Raw genomic sequence first — 19,809 nt, 5'->3', positions numbered from 1 at the left:
CTGGTGTAATATTTGCCACATCAAAAGCAACAGAGTTAGCAATACTTCTGTCCCAGATTAAGATTTTTAGGTGTGGCTCCAGATAAATTTTTTGTCTACTGGAGTTGATAGACTCCAAAGATTTTGCACTGAACTATAAAAAAGTAAAGTTCAACATAAAAACACTGCTCGGCTATGAACAAATTTGGAGATATTGGAGAAGTGGAAAAATTAATTCAACCATTCTATTCCAAGGTACAGCACCCTTAAGAAAACATCACCACCTTTTGTTCTGTGCTCCTGCATTTTCCCAGGCAACTTTTTTCTAGGACACTGAGACCTTTACTAAGACTTCTGCTCCACAGAACTGGCTTAAACACTCTCACAGCAGCAGGCCACCAGTGGTTTGCCCTCTCTGCTAAGCCATCACAAGGTTCTGCTCCCTCCTTTGCCCTGGATTTCCTTTTTATCTGCTGCTGCCCTGAGCAACCTAACAAAGAAGCAGATCTTTTACCTTCACAGCATTATGGTGCTTGCATTTTAAGTTTAATTCCTCTTAGAATCACTGCAGGTACAATAAGACCTGTATTGTATCTGACCTGTGTCAGAAGTGACTGGAGATGCTATCAGAAGATCTGCTGCCGCACAGAAGTTTGTATTTAACACTGCAAAGGCAGACAAAAAAGCAGATGTTTTCATATGAAGTAATTATTTTCTTATTAGACTATGATATCCCATTAGTTATTTTATGTTGTTCCTTCACTACTTCAGGATTCAAAAATCCACAGCAGGGATTACTGTAAAAATTTTCCAAAGTTTTTTTTTTTTTAATATATAAGAATTAATTGCTGATACAACAGCGTCAACCAGTGAACTTACAAAATCTTAGTTGCTAAGAACTTAGCTGAAAAGAAGATTCAGCTAGAGCTTATCAGCTATGAATAACATGGTCATCATCTGCAGAGGAAAAGAAACCCATATTATTGTGAATGCAAAATGATCCTTGTCTGTGGCAATCCAGGAAGCCCACAAAAGGAAGACTACCTTACCTGCAATACCTGTTGATGTGAGTAGATGGTCTTGCAGAGGCAGGCAGTGTGCTCTTTTTCCATTGTAATCATAGCTGATCAGATCAGAGGCTGAAGTACCTGGTTAATTCACTTAGTCCAACTTAAAACCAAGAAGTTTTTAGAAACTCTTTTTAAAATTATCCTGCCATAGGGACAATTGAAGCAAGGTCATTGTGATTCCATTGTGAGTCAGTTGAATTGACCGGCACAACTTCCAACTCTTACTAAGATAGAAAAAAGCCCCCGCAGTTCTTGACCTTGAAAACTCGGCCACTTCCAATTTCTCAGTTGAAACAGGTTTTCCACATTTTTAAGACTCTTTAGGAAGTAACTAGTATTATCTTGCTCATCCTTCCCTCGATTAGGTGGTCTGTAGTAAAGAGTAAATACAAGGTTTACTTTTTTGGCTCAGCCCCTGATTTTCATCCACAAGCTATCAACCTAGTTGTCTCTGACAAGTGTACTTAAGAAAAACTGTGAAGAGTATGCGAGCAAAACTAATACTTATTAGAAGAGAAACACATAAAAATGTATTAAGAACCATGCTCACCTATAAGCCCTTACATAATTCCATAAGACAAACCTCCTGTCCTCAGTTTTAAATCCAGAATCAGTACATTCAGCTCAATGTAAAAGCCACAAAAGTAACAGTGCTTGTTTGCCACTGTTCTGCATTATATATTTTCCAACTGCACAATTCAGTACTTTTCTCTGGGCTTTATGCAAAGTGAGATGAATCCCATCCCACAGCACAGCAGCATTTTACATTATTTTCTTAATTCACATTCATAAGGTGTGCCTACCTTGACTATTGACGTTTCTAAAATACATAGACACAAAAATTCCTTCAACAAAGGCCTGGGTGAATTACAAGATGGAGAGTAAGGAAAAAATATCTAATTCAAACCCTTCAAAGGAGCCTTCCTGCCTCTTACACAGAAAGAGAAAGCCGAGACATGGCATTTTCATCATAGTTTCATCATCTCATGATGATCAAACTATAGGAAGTAACAAAATCCCACAATGTGTTTTTATTGTTAAATATAAATAACATTTATTTCCTTGTTTACGAATCAAATTTTTTACCAAAATAAGATACTCTGTATAAAATTTCTGGGAGACTAAAAGCCATTAAAATCCTTGAGAAGTGTAGGAAGGAAATTGAAACCACAAATGGCAAAATGGTAAGCAGGTAATGACTGTTCAGTCTTGAAAGCACATGGGCATCAGCCAGTAGCAAGGTGAAAGCAAGAGGAGCCATTTCCTTTCTCAGTGTGTCTCTTGTATCTGTGGAGTTCTTCTTAAGATGACATAATTTGTAAAAGTTCATGAAGCGAGTTTCATAAGCAAGAGATAAAAGTGCAGAAGGAGTCTGTTTCCTCAAACACCAACACACCTCTGACAAAAAAAGAGGTGCATCACTCAGAGGCTGGAAGATTATTCTCCAGGTGCTCACATGGTTTGTATACACCTCTAAATAATCTGGAATCAGCCACTGTGATTGGAGATACTGAGCTGGGTAATTCCTCACTCTTCTCCACACAAGGAAGCAACATCCATGTTGTATTGTACATTCCTTGAGTTTTCATCAGAGCACATAACCTGGAATGAGTTTTCAGTGTCAGGTGTACTACTCCCTCCCCAGGAAGAGAGTTTCCAGCCATTCACTATCAGTATTCTGTCTTGAACCTCACGGCTTTTGTACGCTGCAGCCTCTATGTATCCTCAGCCTTGGAAACTGCTCATGTATTCAACTTATTGGTGACTTTCTTCAACTTCCTCCTTTGCAGGGCCAAGTTTAGGGTTTTGAGGAGAGTGTCCTTGTTGTTCAGAACATTGTAGCGATTCACTTCCACTAACCTGCTGAAATCATACGGCTCAAAGGTGAAGTTTAGTGTACGGTAAGGGGAATCGTTTGACTCAATGATAAAGTCACCAAAGGATTTCTCTTCTTCTGACTCACGTTCAACTCCTGCAGCAAGAAAGAAAGAAAAAAAAATCATAAAACACCCTCTGCTGTGGTAGAATCATTTTGGTTGAATTCAGCTAGGAGGAGATCAAAGATAATTCTGTTGAAATTTAACTTTTTCCCCTAAGCTCCTCCTCAGAGATATCAGCTCCTTCCAAAATATTTGAAAGCTGAAGGGGCAAAGAATTCTCTTTCTATTTCCGCTTGGCTCCAAAATACAGTACTAAAATACATTTTCATTGTGATAAATTGTTAAGGTCATCTTCTATTATTATGCTCAAAATAAGGAATATAAAGCTCAATTTTCCCTGCAAGTGCTGCTCTACACTAAAATGAAAGACAAACCTCAAGTTCAACTGGCCCTAGGAGTACCATGCCCCTTAAATTTAAATATCAGTCTTAAAAGATGAACAGCAAAGTAGTTTACTGCAAACACTTTTGTGGGGGAAGGGGTGTTGTGAACCTCTTCTCTCATCCTGCCCTTCAAAAAACTAGTGGAAACTGATTCTGCCTTAAATGTAAATAACAATCTAACAATTACAGAGTCATATTAAGAAGAATCAAAAGAGGAACATTGACCTCGCTGAATTTTCCCCATCAGCACACCCAAAGAATTGTTAGAAGAGTGCTTTAAGAGGCAGCTAGTTTACCTGGAGCTCTGTATTTCTGGAAGGTGTCATTCACCAGTGGGAAATGGAGTACAATTGGAGCCTTTGGATTATCATCATCCACAAACATGTAACACTCTTTTGGCTTCTTTTCATCTTCCTCTGTAAATTTGATTTTTGGAAAAGGAATTTCCTGCTCCTCACAATATTTCTGAGTCAGCTCTAGAACCTGTTATCAGAGGAAAAAGATAATTGCAACACAACACCAGCAACACATCTAAAATCATCTAACTGCAATCCTCAAAGGGAAAGAAATTTTCATTAAAAAAAAAAAAAAAAGAAGTGACAGGAACTCAGCTTCAAATCAGCAGAAACAATTTCTCCAGCTGGTAATATAGAAGAATGAAGAGCAGAACTGCAACAAATATCAACAAATTGCAGCTGAAACTTTTTATGCTTTCCTACTCTAAATCTATTCACCTTGACTTTTCTGCAGTTAATAATAAACACCTGTATGTAAAGAAAATAACTTGTTTGTATGAAGAAAATCACCAATAGCCACTCTTTCTGTAGAAGTACGTATCTAAGTGACAACAATCTTATGGGCCAAACAAATAGTCTTATTTTACTTAACCTGTTTAGGCTTCTGAAAATTTTTGAATCTTCTTACATTTGTCAACTTTCTATTTTCTCATGACCTTCACAGGAAAAAGCACGGCAAAATAACCTTTGAAATGTCTTTCCATAGGAAGACAGGCCAAGAAAGGTGGGGCTGTTCAGCCTGAAGAGAAGGCACTGGGGAGAGCTTACAACACCTTCCAGTACTACAGGAGGCTTACAGGAGCTGGAGAGTGACTTTTCACAAGGGCATGTAGTGGTAGGACAAGGGGGAAACAGCCCTAATCTGAAGGAGGGTAAATTTAGATTAGATATTTGGAAGAAACCCTTCACTGTGAAGGTGGTGAGACACTGGCACAGGTTGCCCAGAGAAGCTGGGGACTCCCCACCCCTGGAAGTGTTCAAGGCCAGGATGAATAGGAGTTTAAGCAAACCTGTCTAGTGAAAGGTGTCCCTGCCCATGACAGCAGGGTTGAAATTAGATGATCCTTAATGTCCTTTCCAACCCAAACCATTCTGTGATTCCATGAAAGACATAAGGATTTGTTTTCATTTGTTGATTAATATTTGTATTCAGCTTCAAGTGATCTGCTGCCACTGAGTATGATTCTGTGGTTTTATGTTCATGTAATAATGCTCAGCTACATCTCTCACCTCAAATGGAGCTTCCCAGGAAAAATTGAATGACAGGATAACATCCACATCCCTCTCTGGCTGAAGTACCAAAGGAAAGGGAGAGTTGATGGAAAAGCCACCGTCCACTAAATACAAGTTCTCTTCCATGGGAGTCAGCTGGTTGGGAAATGCATCCAGGTGACTATCTGTAAGACACTCCAAGTAACTATATCGCTTCATTACACATGTATTGGCAGAAGAAATAGACAAAGCTCATATTAGTGTTATAAGAAGAAAAAAGACATTCCAACATGCACTTTCATCTGAGACGGACCTATAAAATCTGATGATCAACTTGCCTTATATGACAGAACAAATACAGTGGATCAAAATTTTTGCTATGGTGTAAGAAGGGACACATGCTCTGGCTTCAGCAGAACAAAGTCAAGCTCACTAATGTTCTGTGACATTGGGATATTATATGGTGTGTTAATATTTTTTGATAGTCAGAAACACATAAACTCCTTTACCTCTCCAAGTCACAAATTTCTTGATGTTAACATAATCTTTATGAAGATACAATCCCTTCAAGAAGTTGAAGGTTTCTCCACATGTGACTCGGGACATGAAGAAATCCTGAAATATTTGTAACAAGGGGCCCCCAGGTATAACCAAGCGAGTCTTCAGCCGTGCTGGGTCTCGGAAATGGAATCTTTGGCAGTCATCTGCAGAAGTCACAGAAGGATGCAGAACATGCACAAAATGCCAGCTCCAACATTCCAATTAGGCCTTTTTGTACAATATTTAACCAGCTGTCCTAAGGCTGAATTTGTCCCCTAATAAGGGTATTGTAATGAAATTTAAATGAGATGCATATTCCATAGGTGGATGATTTCCTAGCCCTGTTTAATGGGAAAAGTATTACTCATAAAACATTACCCATATTAATTTCAAACCCACACAAAGAAACCTTTGTTACCAAGTGACAACCACTTCTGTTACATAAGACATCAGTCAACCACACACAGTAGCATTTATAACTAGACAAAACAAAAAGGGTTGGGGTATTCTGGGGGAACCAGGGCTGGAAAGGCAGAGAAAAAAAATCTCTTCATCCACTAGTTACTATAAGGCCATAACTATGCACATGAACAAGTCCCAGCCTCTAAAACACTTTTCACTGTAATGGACAAAGGGAGATCAAAGAATAAGCATACAACCAGCTTATCCAATACTACAAAAAGCAGACCATGGGGAAAACTGAAAGCCTCTTTTTTTCCATCTCCTGTTTAGCAAACCAGCTTCTATTCTTCCTCTTCTCAGGACTATGATGCCTGCACTTTAATATGTGTTTAAGACAGCTCCCAGAACTAGCCCAAATTTTAGTCAAAGTCAGATAGCAATTATTTTTAAAAGAAGAGGAAGTGTACTAAAGAAACAATTTCTCTTCACTATAAGAGTGATCAAAGGGAATAACACACAATAAAAGAGATCAGTCCCAATCCACTCTTTGTGCTAATCTTGAAAACTACAAACAGCACATTTTTGCATCATATTATTTGATCACTATAAAATCAGCCATCTTTTGAAAAACCCAACTATTTTTATGTATGTTCTTACCTACAACTTTGATAACATCTTTGAAAGAATCTAGAAAGCTCAGTCCTATACCAACCACCTTCAGGCAGATATCATCCAAGCTTGCAGCAAAGGCACTGCCCCACATTCCTGCAGGAAAAATGTGGAAGAATTTAACACTCAAAAGGTTTCTCACAGAACCAAAAGGCCTATAATTCACCTGACATTTTTCATGGGAGAGGGCTGTCACTTGATTCCCTACTATTCTAACAGTTCTAATTAAAACCTTGGTGTTAATCATGTGACAAATCATGATGATAACATGCAGAAAATTTTCCCAGAGAAAAGCATGGAAAAGGCATTAAGAGAACAGGAAGATCGACAGTAGACAGGCAATTTTTGACAGGCAGCTATAATAGAGTCATCTTGCAGACTCAGGACATGAGAATGCAACACTGTGAACCAACTATGAACCTAAAGCTCTGGAGAAAGACGGACATGTTTCACTTCTTCAAGTTCTTTTGGAAGGGGAAAAAAAGCATGGACTTCAGTTCATAAGTCCTCAAAGTTCCTTTCCATCTCCTTATATGATATTTAATGATTATCATATGATCACACCTTGTAGAAAACAAATCCTGGGCTCTGGATGTTTCTGGACAAGCCGTCCCATGAAGAACTCGCTGTCAAAATTCTCTGTTCGAACAAAAGCTCCATATTTGCGAAATCCAACTTCATAGGGAGTGAACTCACACCATTCTAAGAACAAGCCAACAGGATATTTACTCATCTCAGAGGAAACATGAGTGAAAATATTTATCTGATATCTGTTGTCTCAGGGGAGAGAGAAGGGACTCCATCCCCACTTTTCACAATCACTCTGGACTTCTCTGCCCCTCTAGTTTCTATGTACATATTATTAACAAACTCTTGTGAAGGCTTTAATTCCATCTTGACTTTGTTATTATGGAACCAACCTGCATATTTTACTTTTAATTTAAACCTATTTGATAGCTCCCTTTTCCACCCAAAATGGAAGTCACATTATTTTTTTCAGCTTTTCTCTGCACTACGAACCATCTCCAGGAACTACTACAGTACTGGCTTGAAAACCCGATTGACCCACTGCATCAGACTTCATTGTTTGCTTAGCCAAGTGCCTCCTCTTGCTTGAAAGATTTCCACAAAGAGTTGAAAAATAAGGGTCATCCAGTCCAACTGAGCCTGCATAGATCAATCTGACAAAACACAGCATGCATCTGCTCCAAATCCTTCTTGAGCTCTGGCAGGTTGGATCAAATTGAATTCACTGCCATACACACACACTCCTCAGAATAAAACAAACAAGTCCCCTTGTGGTACACAGGTGGACACAAACATTTTTGTTCCTGTCTCACTCATCTATCCCCACTTGTTGCATCATATTTAAAGTTTCAATGAAAGACTACTTCTCATATTTTTACTGTAAGAACTCAGACCACTAAAACATACAATTTTGATGATGCATATTACAAGGTGGGCAATCCATCATTTTACGGGAATCCTACATATATTTTTTATCTGTGACTATAGAAGAAAGTGGTTTCCTTATCATCAAGGCCTCTAATTTTTTGATTCAGACAGAGATGAATGTATTACAGGAATATTCTCAGCTCCTGAAAATTTCAGGCACTTTCTAGCAAAACATGTGGAATGGTCAACTGTTCTGAATCTCATTTCTCTATTTTAGCCATGAAGAAGATATTTGCTATGAGGATGATAATACTTTGTCAATAGGTTTCATACTGCCTCTTACAGCTCAAGCAGCAGGTGATAGTGCATTTCCTGTTATCAGCTGCTCACTACCCAAGCGACTAGACAGATGAAATAAATATATGGACTTCAGCAAACAAAAATAAATTTCAATGTTCATACCTGCAAAGTCACCACTGCTCATATTGGGTCTCACATTGACAGCTGCATAGATAGGATAAGGGTTCTGGGCCCATTTCACTGCTTCTTGCTGATCAGATAGCTTTGATGGATCTTCCTGGTCACAAGCAAGGAAGGAGGAACCCATTTAAGTCAGGTAAATTCTGTACCCATAGTTTGATAATTGGTAGTGTTGCTTAGCATTTCTGATTAACAACACACTAATTCAAAGTCCTTTTTCTTCTCCACTGTCCAGTTATATGGTTAGATTTGTCCAAAATATTTCTGCAGCTGTGTATTTAGAATATTTAATGTTAATAATAAACTAGCTAGCCCTCTGATTTTCAATCTCAATTATACAGAAAATACTGCACAACAACTCCATTCTGCAAAACCAGCATAATTCTGCCAGGCTTAACCTGCCCAGTACCAAAGCTATTATTTTAACAATAGTAATTCCAAATAAAAACTGCATTTTTCTGTAACACTGATCCATATGAATTAGAAATTCTTTACTAAAGAAGATACTATGATTATTCCACAGCACTGCCTATGCAAAGATGGAGAGTAATTGGTTTCTTAACTCAAAACCCATGGGTCAGCAGAGTTCCCACTTGAAAGACAAACAGCAGTACATATCCAAACACGAATTCTTTTACCTCTTGTTGTAGGAAATATTCCACAATAAGGCCCCACAAATCTGTAAAGGAAACCTTCCGTCCCGTGATCTCCATTGCATTCAGCTCCTGGAAATAGTATTTCAGTCGTTCTGGGGAAAATGCCCCTGCTTTGCTGCTGGACACAGTGTCCTGAGCTCTTCTGATTGCATCTTGAAGGTCTTTCTGTGACCAGTCAGGGTCTCGATACAGTGTTGATAAACACCTGAAAATGCTTTTATTAATTTAATCAGTAATAAAGACTTTCCTGTAAACAATACTTTTAGCTAGTTATAATTAGTGCTGCCGCACTTGAGCAGTCTAGCTGAAAGAGTGAAGAACACATAAATAAAAGATCTCTGAACTCTAAATTGTGCTGAAATCCCTGACACCTATAGGACATCTTTAGTCTGATTGCTAACCTGCCTTCCAAAGATGTTCCAAGTGCTATGCTATATGCTATGCTATGCTAGCATCCATGAACCAGCCCATAAACATATGTTAACTCCAGAACAAAACAACCATGACATGCTGGCTGATGGCAAGGGTGCAGTGTGCAGCAATAGAGGCCATGGCCTTTACCAGAAGACAGGTCTGATTGATAGAGAAGCTAGTTTGGACCATGGACTATCTGTGTAAACAGGTGCCTACATTTGTTTGGAAGTGTCTCTGAATCAGGTGGGGCAGGAGAACTAGGAACAGAGGAGTTAATTTAACACACAAAGCTTGGCAGAAAGGATTACACTGTCAGGTTGCACAACTCCTCTATGAAATAATTTCACAAAAACAAGGGATGACTTCACCACAAACTCCAAGAACTGAGTGACTGAAACATTCTAGCCACGTCTAACATTTCAGCACATTGCTCCAGTCCACCAAAGGGCAAGATGGTGCTCTGCCTCTCTTCAGCCTCTATGCCATTTTGGAAGGTGAGGACGTGGTGGCCTGCATGGACATGTTTCCAGTGACTTGCACCACCTCAGTTACCTTCTTGGCAAGAGTAAGGGAATGAGGAAGGCTTTTAAGTCTGTGCTCTGAGTTACTACACAGCAGATTTATTCACATAAGACATTCTAATATTCAACTGTCAGACTGGCACAAGCCTCAGATTCATAATTTTAGCCAGTAGCTGTATGGGTTGGACATGATACTGGATCTCTTAGGCTGTTCAGGATCCTCAGCAGAACTCACAGGTGAAAACTGGTAAAATACTTGATATGCTGTCTGCCAACAGATGGCACAAATGTAATTTTGGCCTTATTTTGCATCAACACTACCATTTCACCTCTAAGTTTCTGAATCAAAACTGCACATAGCTTACCAGGTGGAGCCAGAAATCCCACAGAGGTACATTGCAGCATCCAGAAGGCCCAGCTGCTGCAGCCCAGCAAGGCTGCCATAGAAGGACGTCAGTGCTCTCATCCCACCTCCAGAGCCCAGCACTGCCACAACTGGAACCTGCAGACAGCACGCTCAGGAGTCACAACCACAGGCTTTTGATGGCCAAGAAATTACAGAATTAACCCCATTTCAGTCTCATTTGAGCAAAAAATAGAACATAAAAAACAGAGATATAAACTCTAATAGAGGTACAAAATAGAGATATAAACTCTAACAAAAATTAGAGATATAAACCTATATTTCTATCTACATTACAAGTAATTTTGGGTTTGATTTGAGAAGCTGAACTTCTTTCTCTATCTTGTAATTGAAATATATTGCTTACTATAAAGCATAGCACAGTCATCTTAGGGACAGTCACTTACTGAAATTGTTATGTATGTTATCACACATTTACTTTCTTACTATACACATGTAAGAGGCAATTAGTCTTGTAACAGCAGCCAAATACCACTAAGCAAGACATGAGGATATGTAGATGTAAGTTTCCTCAAACAATTAAAAATCTATTCCTGTGGTGTGAGCTTCATTTTAAACATCCTGAAACAAAATTTCTCATCACAATTCCAACCCCAAAGAAAAGTACATACATGCTGAAACTTCAGCATTTGCGCTCCAAAATACACATACCCCCCTCAAAATTTAAGAAATATAAAACCATTTCAGAACTGAAATGTACCAGAGATCTGTCTCACACCATAGTGAATACAAACTGTGTTTCTTGTTGGTTACAAACAAGGATTCCCACATTGCCTAATTATCAACCAAGCCTAAAGAATATCACCAATCTCTCTACAGGACTGTGCTCAATACCTCATCTTTTGGAGGGGATTCTTTTAAACAAAGTGTCTTCCTCAGTGCATCAGAAACTACTTTCTTCCTTTTGTCCAAAAATTTTCTCTCCTCTTTACAGAGATCAAAACCCAGACGTATATCAAGATCCCAAGTGCTGAAATAGAAGTTAAGAAAAAACCTTGACATTTTGGAGGATTTGTAATCAGTATGGAAATGTAATTTTTGTGAACACACAATTTAGGTGCAGGTCTGAACTGGATCAGATGAAATTTTAGTGTATACATCAGCTATTTTGTACAACACCTTTTGGAATTAAAAATTAATTTCTCCATATTGTATTTCTCCTTTAATGTTTAAATTGGAAGCTTCTGCCAAACAGTACTCAGATTAAGCTTCAGGAATTTCACAAAGGAAGAAAAGATTCTTTGTAAGTGAAGAAGATTGTAAGAGGAGCAACTGACATCACTTCATCAATGTGAACATGAAATAAGGGGAAGAGGGATTTCAAAACAGAAGATTCTGAACTTAATAGGCAGGAGGGGGCAGCTGAATACCAATGAACTTGTTATGAGGCTGTAAAACAGGAGCAGGATCTTCAGCTGATGACTGGATACCAAATGACCCTATCAACTTACAAGCCAACTTCTTGGTTTTCTGGGGTTTTTTTTCCCTTTTTACTCCTTTCTTGCAGCCTTCATCTATTTTATAGTTCAAGCTCTTCACACATATGTCCTTTCCTATCTCTCATTATATCACTTCAGATATTCTGGTATACCTGTGCATGACAAAACTACTTACATTTACATCAACAGTTATTTTACATTTAAGTATTTGGAACACAAAATTTGCACGTGTCAGCAGGATTGACACCAGTCCAATAGATAATATCTGCAAAGTAAAGAGTCACAGCCTTCCAAAAATTATTAAGAAAACCCTATCAAATATATTTTTCTTTAATTTATCCCAAGAGATCAATGGACTGAACAGAGCTCCCCACAACAGCAAGGAGAGTCACTCCATTCCTTTCTATGAGAATAAAGGCCTTTCCTGATTTTCAACTGGGGTTCCTACTCACCTCTCTTCAGTTTTCAAACTCATATCCAAACTTTTTCCCTGTGAAAAGAGAGAACACATCTTGAAGTTGACAGCAATTACACAGGTGGAACTACAAAATAGAAGTTATGAATTATTTCTTCTCCAAGTGTCTTGCCCTTTTCCTCCTCCTGATACTTTTCTTCCACACCCTGAAAAGACTTTTTTCTTCAGAAAGTGATGAACTTTACACTTCATTTTGCAAGACCCGACCATGAAAACACATTAGGAAGAATTGCACTGAGTAATCTCATTACTTCATTCTAAGACATCCAAGAAAACAGCACTCCTGGGAATCAATCACATGTTGCCTAACTTTCCAAACACCTGGAGGCGATGGAGGAAAAGGTTATCTCATGCACGTTAAAGCAAGAGCAAAATATTGACATTACCTCTCCCAAAGAAATGATTCTATCAACTTTTTCTCCAATAGGAAGGGAATTAACTGGTACAGTCCCCAGTCCCAGAACTGTAGTGTGCTTTTCAATGTCAGGGTTCACACCATCCTAATAAAAGCAAAATCTTATGTGAGATTCATAGAAAAAAAGTTTAAAAAATAAGACTTTCATACATTGAAACAGCAAACACTTCTTAATATCATTATAGCTAAATATTTACCAAATGTCCAAGGCTTTTTGAGGTCATTCTGCTTTCTGTTTGGCAGGTCTTTGCAAGGGTATTTCTTTCACTCAAATAGTGTCTTTGTTGTTGTTGTTGTTTGGTTTAGTTTTAGGGGTGTTTAGTTTTTTGTTATTGGTTTGTTTTTTTAATATACCTGTCTGCCATAATTTAAAAATCTTCAAGTACAATATTTCCCCCACAAATAGTTTTGTTCTGGCATGTGTCACAAAACTCACAAACAAACTTGCATTCCATCTTCCAAGCAAGATTTGGAAAAGATACCAAAAAAGGCAGCAGCATTACACATACATCAAAAATACCACAAAATAAGAAATAAGGCGGTTTGTAGTTTCAAAAAAACTTTAAAAGCAGAGCAAATTAAAGCTTGCCAGGAAATATTTGGGTTTTCTGTCATGTAGCAAATGGCAAGATCTCATAATGCAGAGCTGTGTGCAGATTCCTAAACATAAAGAGGCATATTAAAAACCCCTCATATCAGAGGGTCCCACAAGCCTACAGAGCCTCCAGGTGGGCTGGAGCCCACACACCAACCACAGGGCTCAGTACCCAGGAGGAGACCACACCTTAGAGAAAAACTAGGCTGTTACCCTTCTCACACCACAAGCTGAAGTCAGGCCAGGAACCACCCACAGACCTCACAGGTGTCTTCTGACCAATAACTACTGAGTCCAATGTCCCTCTAAATTCACTGTCCTCTTCCTAACAGGGGTAAATAACATGCACTTAGCTACAGGGCAAGTAACACTACAATATTCCTGGCATTCTCCCACATCTGATGAGAGAGAAAAGGTCAGACTGAAGATTTTGTGGTTCATGCCACTTGTTGAAGGAGTATGTTCTGCTAGCTACCAGAACTGGTTGGCGGAGGTTTACCACCTGGGGCAATCTCCATAGCTGATCTCTACAGTGTGTTTTGCTTGCCTGGCTCTGAGTTTTTGACCACTCAAGCCCAGGTGTCTCTGTTCAGCTCACATTTGCTGCCTAAAAAACCCCCAGGCAAAGCTGTTCTTCCATATCCTTCTTTGTGTCCTCTTCTCCACAGCTGCCTCTAGTCAAGATCATCATTTGCAATCACGCTACCCAACTGCTTGTTGGGATAAAAAACATCATATAATAAAGAGTTTCTTTGCTCTCATTTTTGGACAATGAATATTCAGTCACTACCTGGAGAAACTGCAAAGTAAAAGACAAAGCTAAATAAACCTCAGCAAGTGGCAACTGATCTACAAGTTTCTAATAGAAAAGAGTTCCTGTAGAGTATCTCAACAGGTGGAAGTAAAGATGTCTTCATGTAGCAAGCATGTGCAGAGTAACATTTTCTTAATTCCCGAGTTTGAACAGATGTTAATCTTTGGGGAGCATAGATTCAAAGTAGTTTCAGCTCCTTACACAACGTCAAAGATCCAATGCACAGTCTGACATTTTTAAAACAAAAAAAATGCCAGCGTGTAAAAAACAACAATCGAGAAAAACATCTCTCTGTAAGCTTTATGGAATCAGCAAGGATGCTTACCTGTAGGACAGATATGGTTTGCTGCAGTTCCACTTGCAATTCTGAACACATTTCTTTATCCACATGAAAGACAAATGAGGTTCCACAATCCTCCTCATTGTCTGGTGTCCAAGGAATAGACAACTGCTTTTGATATGCCCCTGGGACAGACACCTTGACTTCACAGCCTCCTGTGCATTAGAAAAAGAAGTTTAGAACACAGGGGCCATTTGTTGAAAATCAAGTACTTATTAAGTGCAGCTGAGACCATAAGTACACAAGCAAAGACTCTATTGTGGTACCCAGTAGAAAATACATAATCTTACTAATTATTGAAAATAAAAGCAAAATTTACTTTAAAAGCCAATTTTGTAGTCAGTAAATTAAAATGCACTGTATAGACAGAGAATCAAGTCTCCTCTCTCTCTCAAGGAACAAACATGTTGAAGACTAGTCCTGACTTAAACTCTCCAGACAGGCCTACCTTGCTGTTTTTCTCTTGCATTTTCCTCTTTGTTGACAGTGCCTTGCAGACACAAGCAAGGATGAACCTGTGAAAAAAATAAACCAGCTCTGGTCACACAATTTTTAGTTCACTTCTTTGTTTGAATTTTAATTCACCTACTATATTAGTTGTAGGTTTACAGTTGAAAACTGCCAAAAAAACCCATCAGGCATTGTTCAAATAAAGCAGCTTACTGTAAGTTGGTGTCAAGTTTAAAATTGAGGAAGATTTTTAAATCAAGAAATGAAAGAGAGGCAGATCTTGGAGAGAATAGGAGCTGTTTGGAAGTAGGACTGCAATACTCAAAAATCCTTCTCCTCTTTCTACTAAAAACTTATCTTCAGGAGTAAATCACAACACAGATGATTCTGACTTCCATGTACTCACCACAAGGACTCCGTTGGTCAATACTTTTGTAGGGGCATCTGAGCTGTGAAAGCAAGAGGTTGATTGCAAATGACAACTGGTTTTAATTTTGCTTCATCCTACTTTGCAAACTAATTGGCTGAATAAGCAGTGGGATGAAAAGGTCCTCAGTGTGGGAGATCCAGGGAAACAACAAGTATATTTCCCTTCACAAAACAATGGAGGCTTGGAAAAATTGAAAAAAATTGTCTGTGAATATAAGCATGTGCTATATGATCTCCACATCCCAGTTATTTTGATAACCTAGAGAAAAGCTGAACTTAGATAGACTACCAGATAGATAAAGTATACATTTGTGTATTTTGCAAAGTTAACTGAAAACTTTCCAATCCCAAATAACTAATCCAGAAAGTGTTCACTTATGTCCCATGAAGTCCAGCAAAATATTATTTCTTTTTTACCCCAAAAATTTTGGTGACTGGAGTAATTAAGGATAATTTTGGCCAGCCATTAATGAATCAACTCAATCCCCACAGAGAACTATAAAGTATTATCCCTTTTATGAGCAAGACTATCCCCACACAGAAAAAACAACTGACAACAACAGAGGACAAGCGCAATCAGCTCTTCAGGTAAGACTCACCATTTCTCCAAGAAAAACTCAACATCCAGCTCTTCCTTAGCCTTTGAAAATAAAAGTTGGATATTGGTGACCCTTGATCCTGAATATATAATTAAGATACATTTTTCCAAGAGATTAAGCTTTTCTCCTGTTACATAGTAACATATTTTAATTTCCTGTTAAAATAACTGGGTTTGCTCCTATAAAAGCTCTAGCTAAATTTTGAAATGGCTAAATGTAGCCTTTAGCCTTTAAATTCTCCTCTTCTGCTGGACATGTACTATATGACCAGACACATCTACATTTGAAGACACAAGTGCACAGAAGTGAGAGGTGTCTCTCAGATCCATTACTCTGCTAATAAGAGAAAAAACCTCCTCTGGCTCAAGAACCACTGCAACATCATCTCTGCAAACAGCTTCTACATGAGGCTTTGGACTTCTTCCCATCTCTTATTTCCGCAGCTTGCACTCTTAGCCATCTTTGTCCTCTACAGACTTTGTTCTAGCCAAAGTCTTTTCTCTTCCCATAGCACACAGCAAATATGTGATACCAGACCCAACATAGTTTTTCAAGTAACAAGCTAGAAGCTGTTTTGGGTAATTTACTTTGCTGAAGTTGAAATTTCCAGTCTCTTAATTACAGACCAAGATGACCTAAGCATTCAGCACATGGATAGAGCTATTGGGAGCAATGGAATTACTATGCCTCTTTCCATGATCATAAATGATTTTGAGTGCCTGTGGCACTGCCCAACACCTCCCTGTGAACTGCACACCAGTTATAACGTCTGCTTCTGACCACACCAACAGCACTGAAGCCAAATTTCTCAAGAAAACACATCACTAGTTCACCTTTAATCCAGACCTATTGTAGCAATGTGTTTGTGTTTGTGTTTGGCATTACAAAATAGATCAGTCTGTTGATGGGGGTTTTATCCACATAAAACAGGCTGTCTTGTAAGTCCATGAACAGGTGAACAGGCCTTGAGAGCTGATCACCAATACCATCTACATGAAGCAGAGGTTAAATGTACTGTACCTAATCCAGGGAAAACAAGCATCTCTTAGGCTTTTGACTTATCAGATACAGAGGTAACCTTTGCAGCAATAAACTTGTTTTTTGCAAACAGATGATCACAAACTACCTAAGACAGTCCCTACAATGATTACTGACTGCAAATGCCTTTCATTTTAAAACCAGTTTATCTACCTCTAAGTCTCATGAAAAACTGTTAATACATTCTGGCTTCCCCCACCCAGATGAATCAGGCAGCAGGCACTGCCAGGTCTGTGCAGGAGGCACCAGAGCCTCACCTCAGAGTCCAGGCTGAAGGTGTGCAGCAGGGACTCCCCCGGCCTCATGCCCCCCACGTCGAAGACAACAGAGGTGAGCTCATCACTGACAAGGACATCCTTATCATAGAGGGTCAGTTCCAGAATGTTCTAAAAGCAGAAAGAAACAAACAGCCTAAGATGAAGGGACAGAAACACTGACAGACCTGGGTAGCTGTATGGACACTTTGCACAACGGACACTTTGTGCATTAATCAATACCCTTCCCCAGTCCTAAGGAAAATTCAGTATTTTCAGCAGGGCTTACAGCATAAAAAATTAAGTAAAAAGTTAAGCAGAAAACTCTCCTAGTTGACACCATTTAGTTAAAGCGTTTTCTCAGCTTCCCACCTAGAGGGAGGCCCCAGGTGAACTAAGTGGCAGTATTCTCCACCAGCTCCAGGCACAGATTTGCCCGAGGAAGCAACAGCAATTTCCACTCTTTCATGATGATTTAGTTCAGGATGTTATAGGGACCAACCACTTCCTGCTCAGCACTGTCTCAGAGATGGTAAATTCAAGAGAAACTGAAATAGATACAGTGAGGACATATGGCACCCAAATAATAGCCTTGCAGCAACTAGTTCTCAAGGAGACAAGACTGAACTTGGAATGTTGCTGGCAGCCTCCAGCAGTAACCAGGCTGAGGTCTCATGAGCCTGGAGGGAAAGAAAAAGATCCCACATCCTAAAGCTTAGCTTTCAATTTTCTTACCAGTCAAGTCAATTACCATTCCACATTGGTCACCAACCATTGTGGAAAAGTGAGGGGGATAGTTTCTTGTTAATACACCCCTTATTCCAAAGCCAGGGATGTTATTCAAAGCAATAGTGACCCACTAAAACTGCTCTTTTAAAGCACAGTTTCTTTCCCTCTACCATTAGCGTCTGCTTTGAGAATGAATGCTGACAATCTGAAGACTTTGTTAAATACTGTATTAGGTCCTACAAAGGTATTAGATGCACAGTCTCTACCCAAGAGTTTGAATTTGGTTTTCTCAATCATCAGAACTGATGGCAAAACTTGACTGAATGAACTACATGGCAGTAAGCAGAAATTTAGTTCCTGTGAAAGAAGAAGCAAACATCAAATAGAAACTTGCTTAATCAAGGAATTTCCTTGAATTCCACGAGGTAGTGCCATAACTTCCCTTTCCCGAGATGCATCACAAGGATGTTTATGGAAAATTCTAGCTGCAATTTACTTGAGAAAGCAGTTAACCACAGTAGTTTGTATCACTGGACATACATGGCACAGCTTTTTGTACCACTGAAGATAGGTGTCACCTTACAAGCAACACTGGATTTGAGGGTAATAAAGAACGCTTGATTTTGAATGAAGTATCAAAAGCAAGCCAGTACAAAAATACAAGTAGTCTAATCTGCTCCACACAGTGTCCTTACCTTGACAGCGCTATGGATCCGATATCGGAAAGTCTCATTCCATTCTGGGTTCTCAGAGTTGTCAACAACCTGAGTTCGGGAGACACTGGGAGATGCAGTGGGCAGCTTTAGTTCCACATAGCAGTCTGCCTTGGACACTGCAGCAGAGAGTGAGAGACAGGCACCAGAAAAGCTTTATTCAAACATACTCTTTCAAGTGAGCTCCTCATTTTCTAAATCTCTTTGCATCATAGAAAAGTGCAAATTTAAGGCTGGACTTCTAAAGCAAAAGCCTTTAATGAAGTAAATGTCTTTAAACAGAAGCAAATTGAATATTAGGTGCCTATTTTTTTTTTTTTTTGGTTCATCAAAATTATAAAGCCCTTAATAAAAAAGGCTAGTATTTAAAATGAGGAAGATCAACTTTAAAAAAAAGATTACTGGCTATTGCCTCCTCTCCTATCCCTGAGCATCACTGAAAGAGCTTAAGCCTACTAAAGTCCAGGGAGACAACATCCACTACTGCTGTACCCTTGTTTAGTCAGGCCAGGAGCTGGGCTGTTTCCATTCCCTGAAAACAAATTATTGTCTCAGAGCCCTTCTTTCTTCCATTTAGGACCCCTTCAATAATGCAAGTATGGGGACCATTCTTCACTCCAGCTGAATAGACAGGCCATAGAAAAGAACTCTTCACAACATTATTCTAGCCCTCAACCTCTCAGGAGGCTTTTCTATTCCCTGAACAGCTATTTGGCATTTCAGGTAGTTCAATGCTGGATGTCAGATATAAACTTAAGGCCAACTATTTTACTTGATTTAATCTGAGGTAATTTAATATAAATGAGTTTTAAAGATCTAAAGGCCCCAAATGGCCCTGAGATCTTTACACAGGTGTGTAAATGGGAGGGAATATATACCATGCTATCAAAACCAGGAACATAAATAAAAAGATAGATAGATAGATAGATAGATAGATAGATAGATAGATAGATAGATAGTTAGATAGGTAGATAGATAGATAGAAAGCAAGCAGTTTTTCTTGGAATCGGAAAGCAGATTATCTTGGAATCAGTCAACCACCTGCTTCCTTTAAAGTCTGCAATTACAAACAAATAGCAGGTACGTGAAATAAAGCACTACTACTACTGAGAAAATAAACATTTGAATGCTAGAATTA

At 38.9% G+C, this 19,809-nt stretch overlaps 1 protein-coding gene across 2 annotated transcripts in view; it reads right to left on the bottom strand.

Annotated features, from left to right (window-relative positions):
- Positions 1-2,491: 2,491 nt before the first annotated feature.
- PLA2G4F (phospholipase A2 group IVF) overlaps positions 2,492-19,809 on the bottom strand; it is a 22,319-nt gene continuing 5,001 nt past the window's right edge. Inside the window, exons 3-20 of one of the 2 annotated variants that reach the window (XM_005419405.2) lie at positions 18,654-18,790; positions 17,233-17,361; positions 15,938-15,978; positions 15,316-15,358; positions 14,908-14,974; positions 14,445-14,614; positions 12,682-12,795; positions 12,273-12,310; positions 11,216-11,351; positions 10,323-10,459; positions 9,005-9,227; positions 8,349-8,463; positions 7,056-7,193; positions 6,480-6,587; positions 5,390-5,584; positions 4,899-5,065; positions 3,669-3,855; positions 2,492-3,021 (exon numbers count right to left, since the gene is read on the bottom strand). In XM_005419405.2, the coding sequence (XP_005419462.1) occupies positions 2,792-3,021; positions 3,669-3,855; positions 4,899-5,065; positions 5,390-5,584; positions 6,480-6,587; positions 7,056-7,193; positions 8,349-8,463; positions 9,005-9,227; positions 10,323-10,459; positions 11,216-11,351; positions 12,273-12,310; positions 12,682-12,795; positions 14,445-14,614; positions 14,908-14,974; positions 15,316-15,358; positions 15,938-15,978; positions 17,233-17,361; positions 18,654-18,790 (2,375 nt within the window). In that variant the 3' untranslated portion in view covers positions 2,492-2,791. The remainder of the gene's footprint in view (positions 3,022-3,668; positions 3,856-4,898; positions 5,066-5,389; positions 5,585-6,479; positions 6,588-7,055; positions 7,194-8,348; positions 8,464-9,004; positions 9,228-10,322; positions 10,460-11,215; positions 11,352-12,272; positions 12,311-12,681; positions 12,796-14,444; positions 14,615-14,907; positions 14,975-15,315; positions 15,359-15,937; positions 15,979-17,232; positions 17,362-18,653; positions 18,791-19,809) is intronic. The other variant, XM_031055793.1, reaches the window with a different exon arrangement.

The sequence above is a fragment of the Geospiza fortis genome, unplaced genomic scaffold (assembly GCF_000277835.1).
Source record: "Geospiza fortis unplaced genomic scaffold, GeoFor_1.0 scaffold66, whole genome shotgun sequence".
Taxonomy (NCBI): domain Eukaryota; kingdom Metazoa; phylum Chordata; class Aves; order Passeriformes; family Thraupidae; genus Geospiza; species Geospiza fortis.
This window is presented reverse-complemented; position numbering and strand designations above follow the sequence as displayed.